The 14,643-nt window shown below is 35.0% G+C and overlaps 2 protein-coding genes across 2 annotated transcripts in view; both read left to right on the top strand.

Moving 5' to 3' along the window:
• The first annotated feature begins 512 nt into the window (after nt 1-512).
• The window catches only part of LOC128172219 (uncharacterized), a 56,416-nt gene continuing 42,285 nt past the window's right edge, over nt 513-14,643 (top strand). Inside the window, exon 1 of the mRNA XM_052838005.1 lies at nt 513-2,182. Coding sequence (XP_052693965.1) covers nt 541-2,182 — 1,642 coding nt within the window. The 5' untranslated portion in view covers nt 513-540. The remainder of the gene's footprint in view (nt 2,183-14,643) is intronic.
• LOC128172223 (uncharacterized) lies at nt 5,468-8,700 on the top strand. Its single transcript, XM_052838013.1, has 3 exons — nt 5,468-5,993; nt 6,757-6,933; nt 7,515-8,700. The coding sequence occupies exons 1-3, from the start codon at nt 5,644-5,646 to the stop codon at nt 8,536-8,538; spliced, it is 1,551 nt and encodes a 516-aa protein (XP_052693973.1). The 5' UTR covers nt 5,468-5,643; the 3' UTR covers nt 8,539-8,700.

Below are 14,643 nucleotides of genomic sequence, written 5' to 3'. Positions count from 1 at the left end.
TGTTGAATGTATGTTATTAACGTATGTGTAATATACGGTTTGACTTCACGTGTGTGTAACGTATGTTTAACGTATATTGTACATGTGTAAAGTTCAAACATATACGGAACGTACGTGGCACAATTAGCTCTGATATTACCTTACTTAACAAATTAGTTTGAATTTCAGATTTTCAGATCACGGAAAGAGTTAACTAGTAAAAGCAAGAATACCTGTTTCTAAAACTAGTTTTCACTGGTTTTCATTAAAAATAATCATGCTTAGAATGTTGCTCTTAACAACATAATTACCTTTATTGTTGAATCATTGTAAGAAATACTGTTTAACAACTTGTCTTAATTATATTTCTAAACTTAAACATTGAAAACTAAACAATGTATGGAAACTTTACTTTTGTAATAAATGAGTAATTGTATATGCAGTGACTAGGATGTTGCATTTAAGGGCATAATAGCAAAACACAGTAGAAAGTTTAAAAAAAAATAACCTATTATATTTCATTGAACAGGTTGTGATTGATAGAACTAGCCCGCCCACATCATGGACACAGCAAGCTCCAAATATGGAGTACATAAGTGTTCCAAGTGTGCGGGGGACAAAGAGTACCATTGTGTATCGTGTCCATGTGATCTGTGTCCACAGTGTGAAGAGAAGCATGTAAAAGATCTCAAAACAATAGACCACGATGTTGTGTTATACCGTAATAAAATCAACAACATCCCAACACAAGAGTTCTGTGTGAAACATCCTAGCCAAGTTTATAGAAAATACTGTGAACTTTGTAAACTTCCTGTCTGTTACCATTGCAGAAAACATAGACATCACAGTCAAATAGATGTTAAAATAGCCTTTAAAACAAAGCGACAACAACACAGAGGAACCATTCACAGTATTAAAAGTGATGCTCTCTTTTACAGACCTGTTCTCCTGTCACGAATCAAAGCTGATGAAAAAACCTGTCCCACAAAATTATCCCGCTATCAATCAGAGATGTTAGCAAAGGCTCAGACAATGCATGATTTCATTGACAAAGTGTTATATGATCTATTGAACAATGTGTTTCGTGACTTTAATTTCAAACACAGATGTTTTAAACAAAAGTTAGAGACGATCGGACATATTGAGAGCCTACAAAGATATGAACACAAATATGTTCAGCCAGCATTCACATTCAGTGCGCTACAATTCCTCTCTTCCATAAAGAAATACCTCTCCAAAATACATCTTACACTCCATACTAGCCAGTTATCCATGACTGAGTCACTCGACAAAAGGAATGTGATGGAGTCACTGAGTGCAATCCAAATTACAGAGAAAGGAAGCCGACGCGTCGAAAACGAGTTTCTCCTGAAACTGACACCCGGTACTGAGTTCCATCAATCTCTCGCACTGACAGGTGTTGATGACTGTTATCACACTTCCTGTGTGACATTTGACCGGGTCTGGGTCAGTGATAAAAACAATATCGTCTTAACCGACACAACAGGTGCCAGTCTCTATGATGTGGCGGACTGTAGTAATACATCTGATACTGGACTACACACAGTAAACAGTGAAGGTGAATTGTTTTATATAGATAGGAAGTATAACATCAATAAACTATCGAAGGATATGATAACCACCAAACTAATGAAAATAACCGACTTTAGTTGGAGACTACTGAGTGTGTACTGTTCCCTGTCAAGTGGAGATCTACTAATTGGGACGTATAGAAAGAAAACAAGGACAGGCCATATAATACGGCACAGCCAGAATGGACAACTGGCACTGATCGTAAAGCACGACAACACGGGACTGGAACGGTATAGTGGACCTCGCTATTTAACAGAGAACCAGAATGGGGATGTCGTGGTATCTGACTATATTTCCGTAGTGGTGACAGAGTGTGGAGGAAGTCATCGTTTCGTCTACACAGGACATCCATTAGGATCTCGTCTATGGACACGTGGAATCTGTACTGACGCGCTGTCACACATCCTGGTGTGTGATGGTACAACGAACACAGTACAGATGATTGACAGGGACGGTCAGTTCCTGTCACATCTACTGATAAGACCATCAGGGATATTCAGACCACACGGCCTGGGTTATGATGTCAACACTCACCGTCTCTGGGTTGGATCATTGGACAACAACACAGTGGTTATATACAGATATATCGCCAGACAGGACGACCTGACAGGTAAATCTGTGTCATTAGGTCTTTCCACCTTTCAGATAAGGAATTTCTTCTTCTTCTTCTTCTTCTTCTTCTTCTTCTTCTTCTTCTTCTTCTTCTTCTTCTTCTATTTACCCGGGAACCACTTTTTAAGGTCTTCCGTTTCCAACGGAAGATTTTATAGTGATTGTAATGTTTTTAATTATTATTAGTTTTTGTTAATTGGTATTTGTTAATTATCTTGTTATTCTTCGGTTTCTTTTCATTAAGGTCTTCCGTTTTCCGACGGAAGACCTTATTGTTTTCGTTCGGTTTCTTTTTCCCTATTATTATTATTAAGGTCTTCCGTTTCCAACGGAAGACCTTATTGTTTTCGTTCGGTTTCTTTTTCCCTATTATTATTATTAAGGTCTTCCGTTTCCAACGGAAGACCTTATTGTTTTCGTACGATTTCTTTTTCCCTATTATTATTAAGGTCTTCCGTTTCCAACGGAAGACCTTATTGTTTTCGTACGATTTCTTTTTCCCTATTATTATTATTTTTCTTTTTTTTCTTACAATTTTTGTGCACGCGATTTCTCAAAAACGGCTCGTCCGATTTTCATGAAAATTTCAGATCAGTTGGATAATGATCTAAACCTGATAGATTTTTTATTATATTGATGACGTCACTTCCGTTTTTGAGAAATTGACGTTTTAGCGATTTTTAGGGGGTTGCTTGTCCGTGGAACTTCTCATAAACGATAAAATATATCGAGTTCAAACTTTCAGGGATAGTAGACAACAGATTGAAGATTTGTAATTTTATTTTCATTTTGATCTAGCTTGAAAGGCGCCGAAGCTCGCCTGGACCCGAAAATTGACATGATAAAAACGTCGTAATTTTTTGTGGTTTTCTTTGATAATCTCTTTTCTCAAAAATATTTTGTTAAGACATGTAATGTAAAAAAAGTTTCTATTTACAAGACCTTTTCTTTACAATCAAGAAAAAGGGGCTGGTACCTCAAATAAGGGGTCCAAAGGGCTCTAAAGTCTTTAATCTGTAGCCCTTTACTGAGAGATATTTTGTGAAATATTATAGAAGCAAATATGTTTATCTCACAGTTATGTATTCATGCAATGTAATAATTTTGTCATGAATTACGTAATTAAGGGTTTTTAGGGGCCAAAAGTCTAAAATTTCGATCACCCATATCTCAGAAAGGAAATATATTTTGTAATGCAATACAGAAGAAAAGTTCTTCAAATTAATGTTCTTAACAAAATGCAGCCTTCAAAATTTTGTTAAACGGCCCCTAAAAGGAGATAAGGGATCGGCCCCCAAAACATTCTTTCTCATATATCTCCAAAACGGTAACGAATTTCTAAACACTTATTGAACAAAATTTGTTGAGAATTAGATATCCTTTCATTTGATATCAAGAAAAAGGGGCTGGCCCCTAAAATTAGGGGCCCAAAGAGCTCTAAAGTCTTTAATCTGTAGCCCTTTACTAAAAGATATTTTGTGAAATGTTATAGAAGCAAATGTGTTTATCTCACAGTTATGTATCCAAGCAATGTAATAATTGTATCATGTGTTATGTAATTAGGGGTTTTTAGGGGTCAACAGTCCAAAATTTGATCACCCATATCTCAGAAATGAAACATATTTTGAAATGCAGCACAGTTGTTTAAAATGATGTTCTTAACAATATGCAGCCTTCAAAATGTCGTTAAACGGTCCCTATATGGAGATAAGGGATCGGCCCCTAATACCTTTTTTCCCATATATCTTGAGAACGGTAACGAATTTATAAACATTTGTTGACAAAATGTGTTCAGAATGAAATTACCTTCCATTTGATTTCAAGAAAAAGGGGCTGGCCCCTTAAATTAGGAGATCAAAGGGCTCTAAATTCTTTAAACTATAGCGTTTTACTAAGAGCTATTTTGTGAAAGGTTATTTAAGCTGAATTAGGTATAATACGTTTATATATCCTAACAATATAATGATTTTCTCTTGCGTTACGTAATAAGGGTTCTTTAGGAGCCAGATGTAAACAAGTTTAATCTTTTCTATCTTAATTTGAAAAAATGCAAGTATTAAAAAAAAGCAATAAAAGAGAAGTTATAAAATGTGATTAAAAAAGGCATTAGTTCTCCACTCTTTTTTCCATGTCATGTTTTATTGTCGAAAATCAAAGTCGATGATGTCAAATTTCCTTCTAAAAATCGGACGGAAGACCTCCTCGTTGCTCGCAACGAGATCGTGTCTAGTTATTTTTCTTTTTTTTCTTACAATTTTTGTGCACGCGATTTCTCAGAAACGGCTCGGCCGATTTTTATGAAACTTTCAGATCTGTTAGATAATGATCAAAACCTGATAGGTTTTTTTATTATATTGATGACGTCAGTTCCGTTTTTGAGAAATTTACGTTTTAGCGATTTTTAGGGGGGTTGCTTGTCCGTGAAACTTCTCCTAAACTATAAAAGATATCGAGTTCAAACTTTCAGGGATAGTAGACAAAAGAATGTAGATTTGTAATTTTATTTTCATTTTGATCTGTCTTGAAAGGCGCCGAAGCTCGCCTGCACCCGAAAATTGAGATGGAAAAAACGTCGACATTTTTTCTGGTTTTCTTTAATTATCTCTTTTCTGAAAACTATTTTGTTAAGACATGTAATGTAAAAAAAGTTTTTATTTACAGGACCTTTTCTTTGAAATCAAGAAAAAGGGGCTGGCCCCTCAAATAAGGGGTCCAAAGGGCTCTAAAGTCTTTAATCTGTAGCCCTTTACTGAGAGATATTTTGTGAAAGGTTATAGAAGCAAATATGTTTATCTCACAGTTATGTATCCAACCAATGTAATGATTTTATTATGTGTTACGTAATTAGGGGTTTTTAGGGGCCAAAAGTCCAAAATTTCGATCACCCATATCTCAGAAAGGAAAAAAATTTTGTAATGCAATACAAAAGAAAAATTGTTCAAATTAATGTTCTTAACAATATGCAACCTTCAAAATTTCGTTAAACGGCCCCTTTAAGGAGATAAGGATCGGCCCCTTAAACCTTCTTTGTCATATATCTTCAGAACGGTATCGGTTTTCTAAACACTTGTTGAACAAAATTTGTTTGAATTTAAATGAGCTTTCATTTAATATCAAGAAAAAGGGGCTGGCCCCTCAAATAAGGGGACCAAAGGGCTCTAAAGTCTTTAATCTGTAGCCCTTTACTGAGAGATATTTTGTGAAAGGTTATAGAAGCAAATATGTTTATCTCACAGTTATGTATCCAACCAATGTAATGATTTTATTATGTGTTACTTAATACTCTACTTTAGGGTAAACATTATATCGAATGCGATTGCAGCATCACTGATGCGTTTTACCCGAAGTCACGCGCGATTGGACGTGACTTAAACAAACTGGGTGCAAAGGGTAACCGGTGCAAAGATGGCGTAACAGTACACCACACACGTTATCGAGTATCTTTCCGTTATATAAGTGATGGAGAAGACCGACAGATTTACGCGTGAATGGTTCCTACACCAAAAGGGTGATTGGGTGCGTAATTTGTCTAACATACCCGAGTTTGATATCGGGAAATTAAAATATTATTTGACAGAAAACAGAAACAAGACGTTTGACAAAGAGGGCATGAGAGCCTACAAATCACTTAAAGCGTACAAGTTTTTTGAGGAGGGGTATGTGCAGAAGATTTCGTCACTACAGATTGACAACTCTTTCCTCGTTCGAGCTGAAGTGATGGCTTCGATGGCGCAGAGAGTCTACAAACCCTACGTTTGCCTTAGTCTAAAAGGCGATGTCCGAGGTGGCTCATGTGATTGTGTCGCGGGGTAAGGATAATTTAATTATGAGTTTTCAACATAAACATACGATATGAACTGTTTTAAAAACCGTTTTATAAGATTGAAATTGACATTAATACTCGTATAGGCAGGGACCTATATACTAGTATATACGTCCCTGGTATAGGTAATAAATATATTAAATATACACATTGCATGCATATATGATACATAAATCCAGGATTTGTTGAACATCGTGTGTATGACCAAAGCAAATACATTAACAATAGTCATTATATACATATGCCATATTCTATAATTCAATATTGAAACCTTAACCCACTTTGACATACAGACTGAGAGACAAATATTATCATATAACTATTCCAAGGAAACATCCAATCCGAATGCTATAAGATGGTGTATGTGTTATGTGTATATAAGAAAATAAAATGGTGCTTATGAGATAGACCCCTCTAGTCAGTCCTGGCTCCACTCTTCATAGGAGCAAGAATCTATAGGGAGTGATGTCGCCTATGTGCGGACCAAGAACATTTTTTATATGGGTCTCACGATTATTTGAGTTAGCCAGAGGGTGGGGGGTGGGGGGTCTGAGGCATATTTTTGGTAATTTTATAATGTAAATATTCAAAGAATTTTGCAGGGAGGTCTGGCCTCTGATCCCCCCCCCCCCTCTAGGTCGCCTATGGTCTCTTAATATCTTAATGTCAGTACAATCCTTCATCAAATATAAAAATTGCTCTAAACCAAGTTCACCAATATTTGAAATATTTTAAAATATATTTTGTAGAAAGGGTGAGGCATGCAGTCACATAGCTGCATTACTGTTTGCATTGGACGACTTTATTGCTAAGGGACTGAAAGATCTACCAGAAGACAGGTCTTCTACCGATAAATTGTGCCAGTGGAACAAACCAGCAAAAAGAAAGACAGAGCCTAAAACCATTCACAGTATCAGGATAGTCAAGTATGTATATTAGTCACTGTGGGTAATACTATTGAATAGTGTAGACTTTAATGAATAAATACATGTACTGTGAAATTGTCAGAATTCATAGAAAGGTAAATACAGGAATTTATTGAGCACTCGCCTCAGAGTAGTGCTTACATTCACTTATAGAAAAATGTGAAAGTAATGTAGTAGAATATTACTTTCAAACATACAGTACTGTAAAAAAAACAGCCATAGCAAACACACTTAATTAAAATGAATTCATTTTTTTTTTTTATTCCAAATTAATTTTTGTCTTGATAATAACTAATTATTGCTAGAGCATACTCATGATACTAGTAGTGAATCATGCTTATAACAAAGCAAATTGGAATGTCCCTTGAACTGCACTGTAAGCAAGCTTTGATGTTTACTATACTTTAAAATTTGAAACAAAATGTAAATTAATGTTTAAATTTACAAAGCCTGCATTATTTACATTTCAATATTAAAATGTTTGGACTGCGGTTGTGCACTTGTGTAGATATAAAGGCAAAGAATTTATTTCATTGTGATCATGGTGATATTATTTATAATTTTGGTTTTTTATATTATAGACAGGAGCCAGGGAAAGTGCTAAAGGGGAGGGAGACTTTGGCTTCATTGAAATATGATCCCCGGCAACAGGTACATCAAGTCAAGGATGAGGAATCTGCACGGCAGTTGATAGAAGTTCTTGGTGGTGCAAATCCAACATGTGGATTCATGAAATATAACAAACCAGTTCCCAACATTCCCGTTGATACAGCATCTTCTTTACATACACAAGAAATTGTGTATACTGCGAAACATTTTTTAGATTTTGATTTACCTGCTAGTATTTTTGACATCAAAAGTGCATGCATGTTCTTTAAGGACTCTTTAAATTTGGATCCAAATGGAATAGCTGAACTTGAAATGAGAACAAGGGGTCAGTCAAGCTCGCAAGAATGGCACAATGCTAGAAAATACAGACTTACTGCATCTGACTTTCACAAAGTGTTCGTGCGCAGAAGTACAACTGAACCATCAAAACTTTTGAAATATTTTTTGTACAATAAAATAAAACCAACAAATGCAATGCTGTTTGGACTTAGGCAGGAAAAACATGCGATTGAGAAATTTAAATCAAAGTTGGAGGCAGAGGGTGTATGTGAAGTGATTGTGGAACAGAAAGGCCTGACTGTTGATTCGCACTATACATTTCTAGGAGCTTCAGTTGATGGTATAGCATTAATAAATGGTGAAAAATTTGTTCTGGAGCTGAAAAATCCTGCTTCAACATGGGACATGGACATTTCATCTGCGGCAAAGAAGTTGACATGTTTAAAAGTTAATGAAAATAATGAACTCTGCTTAAATATAAAGCATTCTTATTATACCCAGATTCAGGGACAAATGGGAATCTTGAATATTTCAAAATGCTACTTTGTTTTATGCACTAAAAATGACATTCACATTGAAAAAGTTACATTTGATAAGCATTTCTGGGGGAAAGTTTTATGTAAACTTACTCAGTTTTATGATAATTTTATGTTGCCAGAAATTGTTTACCCTTCAGTAAAGTTTGGTTTGCCGGCCATTGACATATCTAAATTTTAATGGATAATTATGTAATGATACATCTTTATTTAAAGGTGATTACATGTACATTAAAAAGTGGCATCGTTTCATTTTTGGTGTTTTTCTTTCCTAGCATTGTTTACATGCAAGTATTGCTACTAAATTAAACCAAATTCTTTTTGTTTATTCTTTGTCCATCATTACCTTTTCTTTCACAGAAAAAATTTTGTAGCCAAAACTGAAGTATTTTCAGAAAATGGACAATTTAATCATGTCCAGTTAAATTATGAAATAGTTCATGCATCTTTAAAAACATTTTTTTCTGCAGACTTGGAAAAAACATATAAAATGTCTATATTGGCATTTTAAATATTATGGATGATGTTTCAAAGGAAAACAATGTTCTAATTTAAGCACATGCACTCATAAGTACATGTACCAATACATGTACCACAAATAGGTTATCAATTATCACAATCGCAAACGGGCACCAGCATTTCTGTGGTTTAAACTTGACTTTTACTTATTAATGATATACATGTGGCATTTTTAACCGCTGATACTATGAACTGAGGTCAAGTATGGATAGAGTCCAATGGTTGTCTCGTCTTTAAAAAAAAATTGTTTGATGTACTCCAGCTAAGCCTGAAAATTTTAAAATGGATATTAGCATCCCCAACCCCCCAAATTATCTTTCATTCTCAGTGATTCTCATTCAAGGTTAAGAAAAAAATCCCCCAAAATTGATTTCATGTGATGATTTTGATGACATTGACTGGGTACATCAAACAAATTTATGTGTAGTACATGTATTTTGTAGGTCTTTATTCCAAATATGCATAATCAAAAAGGAATTCCAGATAAAATTGTTTATTGTATGGTCACACAAAATTACATGTTTCCTGTATCATGCCATGCCAAATATTATAGCCATTTTTTTTTTAAATTTTAAATTAGCTTTTTCAAAACAGATAACCATGACAAATTACTTTTTATAACCTAAATTTTGTAGTTGTATGAATTCAAAGTTTTTTTCTTTTAGGTCAAGCAACTCTAAAAATGTATTGTTCTGCATTTCAACAATTTTGATATTGGTAAACAACAAACCTAAAAGTTTCATTTGCAATATTAATTAATCAGAAAAAAAAGAAGAGCCAGTCAGGTTACCCGGTACTAGAAACACATAATTTTGTTTTGCCTTTAAAGAAAGCACACTCTCAATAAAGTAGATACATGTACATGTACTAAATTCAGACTCTCTCCAAACTGCAGTCAAGGATGTACTACTCAGGATCTTAACTTACCGGTAACATCACCTCAAGAACTACACATTTCATTGAATCATTTTTATTATAGGTGTTTGAAAGTTGGTTAACAGTGCACAAGTTTTGAAAATATCGTCTGCAACAATATGCAAACTAAGTGGCATAGTTTTGTCCAAAATATGAAAAGTTTTTATTCTTTGAATTGCACGCTCGACGTGGATTCTGACTTCAGCAATACGGCGGGTAGTTTCAACCTGTTCGCTTGACAACTGAAAATTTTGGTTGCGAAAAGGTGGAATGTTCAAACTGGCACCCCTTTTGTTTAATTCTACATCAATGTCAAAGCCCCTGTCAGCCATGATATTGTCACCAGCTTCAATAAGGTTAAGAACACCCGAGTTTTGAACAATGAATTTATCTGATGCAGCTCCTCCATACAAAGATGATACGTAGGACACAGTGCCATCAGGAGTAATTCCAACCAGTGCTTTGTAGGTGTTCCGATGTTTATAAGAACTCCATGTTTCTCGTTGAGCTTTTAGAGCTGAAGGTTTCTGGATAGGAATTTCAGTACAGTCCAATATTATTCGAGTGTTTGGAAATTTGCTAAAAGAATCTGGCATTAAACTTTGCACTTTTTCTCTACAAGGATATGGAAAAAGCAACTCTAACTCAAGACACAGAAAACGAATCCATGTGTTAAATATTTTAGAAAATAGTGATACAGAGATGTCAAAGCGGTTGGCAATGTCTTCAACCAAAAGCCCCAGTTTTAAGCGAACTAACACTGCAAAGAATTCATTTTCAAGACTCAGTTTCCTAGAAGGGCCTTTGTTTTTGTGAGTTCTAACAGTAGTTTCATTTCCCTGCCAATATGTCATTTCTGATGCTTTTGGTTCAAAATAGGAAAATAGGGCTTTAAAAGTTGCTATATTTGGTAAACCTGTGTAAAACTGAGCTTTTTCGTCACAAGTCATAAGGTTTTCAACACAAAACAGTCTTCGATTCAAACATGCAGTTTCCTTAGCAAGAACTTTAACTTTTGAGTTTAATTCACTAATAAGCTTTTGATGCTGTTTAAGCTGAATATTGGTAAGATTTGTGGTATGTCCCTCAAAAGTGTCCACTTGAACACCAGTAGAAATTGAACTATACACACTTGTAGTATCTGTTTGTACTGAGGTGTTTTTGGTATCACACACTGTTTGCGATGAATTATCGGTACAAGAGCTTTCGTTGTCTCCAATGAGATTGGTTGGTGTCACCCAGAATTTATGGTAGGTATGATCAGGTGTAGAACCAGAATACAGAGGCATGTCTGAATTACCTGTACTTTCACTTTCACTATCATCAGATACTACAATTTCATGTTGGATATCATTTAAGTCGAGTGGAAATAGAAGGTTTCCTGATCTTTGTATCGTTTTTCTTTTGTTAGAGGTCGCTTTCGATAGTGCCATGGAGTAATTTTCAGCACGTTCACTATTTATTGTTCGCCGTTTTAAAGTAGGTGTGCTATGTTGAAGAGGTAAGTGTTGAGTGGGAATATAATCAACATTAGTGGGATCGTTACTTTTTCTTCCCGACACGAAATGTAAACCACACACCTTCGTATTCTGTGTAATCGTCAATTCTCCTCGTTTCTTCCCAAGCTTCCTGCCTGTCGCTCTGATCCACGCATTGCGACGGGAAATCGGTGCTGCCGGTATCTGATGAAAAGCGTACCCTTTTGGCAAAGTCGATCTCCTGTTACTGCAGTGAACCACACAACAATGGTCATTTGCACCCATAATGATAATGACCTTATAGGTTGCCGAACATTTTGCACCCAGTAAACAAAATATCGTAATCTCTCGCGTCATCTCTAAGAAAGCCGCGCACGCGCCGCGGTACTATAAAATAGAGTATTAAGGGTTTTTAGGGGCCAAAAGTCCAAAATTTCGATCACCCATATCTCAGAAAGGAAAAATATTTTGAAATGCAATACAGAAGAAAAGTTGTTCAAATTAATGTTCTTAACAATATGCAACCTTCAACATTTTGTTAAACGGCCCCTATAGGGAGATAAGGGTTCGGCCCTTAAAACCTTCTTTCTCATATACCTCCAGTACAATATCGGTTTTCTAAACACTTGTTGAACAAAATTTGTTTAGAATTTAATGACCTTTCATTTAATTTCAAGAAAAAGGGGCTGGCCCCTCAAATAAGGGGACCAAAGGGCTCTAAAGTCTTTAATCTGTAGCCCTTTACTGAGAGATATTATGTGAAAGGTTTTAGAAGCAAATGTGTTTATCTCACAGTTATGTATCCCACCAATGTAATGATTTCATTATGTGTTAAGTAATTAAGGGTTTTTAGGGGCCAAAAGTCCAAAATTTCGATCACCCATATCTCAGAAAGGAAAAATATTTTGTAATGCAATACCGGAGAAAAGTTGTTCAAATCAATGTTCTTAACAAAATGCAACCTTCAAAATTTCGTTAAACGGCCCCTTTAAGGAGATAAGGGATCGGCCCCTAAAACCTTCTTTCTCATATATCTCCAGAACGATAATGAATTTTTAAACACTTGTTGACAAAATGTGTTCAGAATTAAATGTCCTTTCATTTGATTTCAAGAAAAAGGGGCTGGCCCTTTAAATTAGGGGATCAAAGGGCTCTAAAAGAATTTTATCTATAGCCCTTTAATGAGAGCCATCTTGTGAAAGGTTATTAAAGCTAGATTATGTATAATACGTCTACATATCCTAACAATATGATGATTTGCTCTTGCGTTACCCAATTAGGGTTTTTAGGGACCAGATGTAACAAGTTAAATATTTTCAATCTTATTTGGAAGAAATGCAAGTATTTTAAAAAGCAATGTAATAGAACTAAAAAGCAATACTTTAAAGCATTAGTACTTCACTCCTTTTTCCATATCATGTTTTGATGTCAAAAATCAAAAGTCGATGATGTCATATTTTCTTCTAAAAATCGGACGGAAGACCTCCTCGTTGCTCGCAACGAGATCGTGTCTAGTTATTATTATTATTTTTCTTTTTTTTCTTAAAAATTTTGTGCACGCGATTTCTCAGAAACGGCTCGACCGATTTTCATGAAACTTTCAGATCTAATAGATAATGATCTAAACCTTATAGGTTTTTTATTATATTGATGACGTCACTTACGTCTTTGAGAAATTGACGTTTTAGCGATTTTCAGAGGGGTGGCTTGTCCCTCTACGTTCTCCTAAACTATAAAAGATATTGAGTTCAAACTTTCAGGGATAGTAGACGAAAGATTGTAGATTTGTAATTTTATTTTCATTTTGATCTGGCTTGAATGGCGCCGAAGCTCGCCTGGACCCGAAAATTGAGATGGAAAAAACGTCGTAATTTTTTGTGGTTTTCTTTGATTATCTTTTTTCTGAAAAATATTTTGTTAAGACATGTAATGTAAAAAAAGTTTCTATTTACAAGTCCTTTTCTTTAAAATCAAGAAAAAGGGGCTGGCCCCTCAAATAAGGGGACAAAAAGGCTCCAAAGTCTTTAATCTGTAGCTCTTTACTGAGAGATATTTTGTGAAATGTTACAGAAGCAAATATGTTTATCTCACAGTTATGTATCAAGGCATTGTATTGATTTTGTTATGTATTACGTAATTAAGGGTTTTTAGGGGCCAAAAGTCCAAAATTTCGATCACCCATATCTCAGAAAGGAAAAAAAATTTGTAATGCAGTACAGAAGAAAAGCTGTTCAAAATGATGTTCTTAACAATATGCAACCCACAAAATTTCGTTAAACGGCCCCTAAAAGGAGATAAGGGACCGGCCCCTAAAACCTACTTTCTCATATATCTCCAGAACGGTAACGAATTTCTAAACACTTGTTTAACAAATTTTGTGTAGAATTAAATGACCTTTTATTTGATATCAAGAAAAAGGGGCTGGCCCCTCAAATAAGGGGACCAAAGGGCTCTAAATTCTTTAATCTGTAGCCCTTTACTGAGAGATATTATGTGAAATGTTATAGATGCAAATGTGTTTATCTCAATGTTATGTATTCAAGCAATGTAATGATTTTATCATGTGTTACGTAATTCAAGGTTTTTAGGGGCCAAAAATCCAAAATTTTGATCACCCATATCTCAGAAAGAAAAAATATTTTGTAATGCAGTACAGAAAAAAAGTTGTTCAAAATGATGTTCTCAACAAAATGCAACCGTCAAAATTTCGTTAAACGGCCCCTAAAAGGAGATAAGGGACCGGCCCCTAAAACCTTCTTTCTCATATATCTCCAGAACGGTAACGAATTTCTTTACACTTGTTGAACAAAATGTGTTCAGAATTAAATATTCATTCATTTAATATCAAGAAAAAAGGACTGGCCCCTAAAATTAGGGGACCAAAGGGCTCTAAGGTCTTTTTTATATAACCCTTTATTGAGGGTTATTTTGTGAAATGTTATAGAAACAAATGTGTTTATCTTATAGTTATGTATCAAAGCAATGTAATGATTTTATCACGTGTTACGTAATTAAGGGTTTTTAGGGGCCAAAAGTCCAAAATTTTGATCACCCATATCTCAGAAAGGAAAAGTATTTTGTAATGCAGTACAGAAGAAAAGTTGTTCAAAATGATGTTCTCAACAAAATGCAACCGTCAAAATTTCGTTAAACGGCCCCTAAAAGGAGTTAAGGGATTGACCCCTAAAACCTTCTTTCTCATATATCTCCAAAACGGTAACGGATTTTTAAACACTTGTTGAACAAAATTTGCGTAGAATTAAATGACCTTTTATTTGATACCAAGAAAAAGGGGCTGGCCCCTAAAAATAGGGGACCATAGGGCTCTAAAATATTTAATATGTAGCCCTTTACTGAGAGATAATTTGTGAAAT

The sequence above is a fragment of the Crassostrea angulata genome, chromosome 2, assembly GCF_025612915.1.
Source record: "Crassostrea angulata isolate pt1a10 chromosome 2, ASM2561291v2, whole genome shotgun sequence".
Taxonomy (NCBI): domain Eukaryota; kingdom Metazoa; phylum Mollusca; class Bivalvia; order Ostreida; family Ostreidae; genus Magallana; species Magallana angulata.
Note: the sequence above shows the minus strand (reverse complement) of the source record. Positions and strands in the feature narration are given on the sequence as shown.

Bases quoted from the DNA above. Each gene is read 5' to 3' on its own strand.
- LOC128172223 (XM_052838013.1), top strand. From the start codon at position 5,644: ATGGAGAAGACCGACAGATTTACGCGTGAATGGTTCCTACACCAAAAG. The intron at 5,994-6,756 runs GTAAGGATAATT...TATATTTTGTAG, and splicing joins TCATGTGATTGTGTCGCGGG to AAAGGGTGAGGCATGCAGTC. The intron at 6,934-7,514 runs GTATGTATATTA...TTTATATTATAG, and splicing joins CACAGTATCAGGATAGTCAA to ACAGGAGCCAGGGAAAGTGC.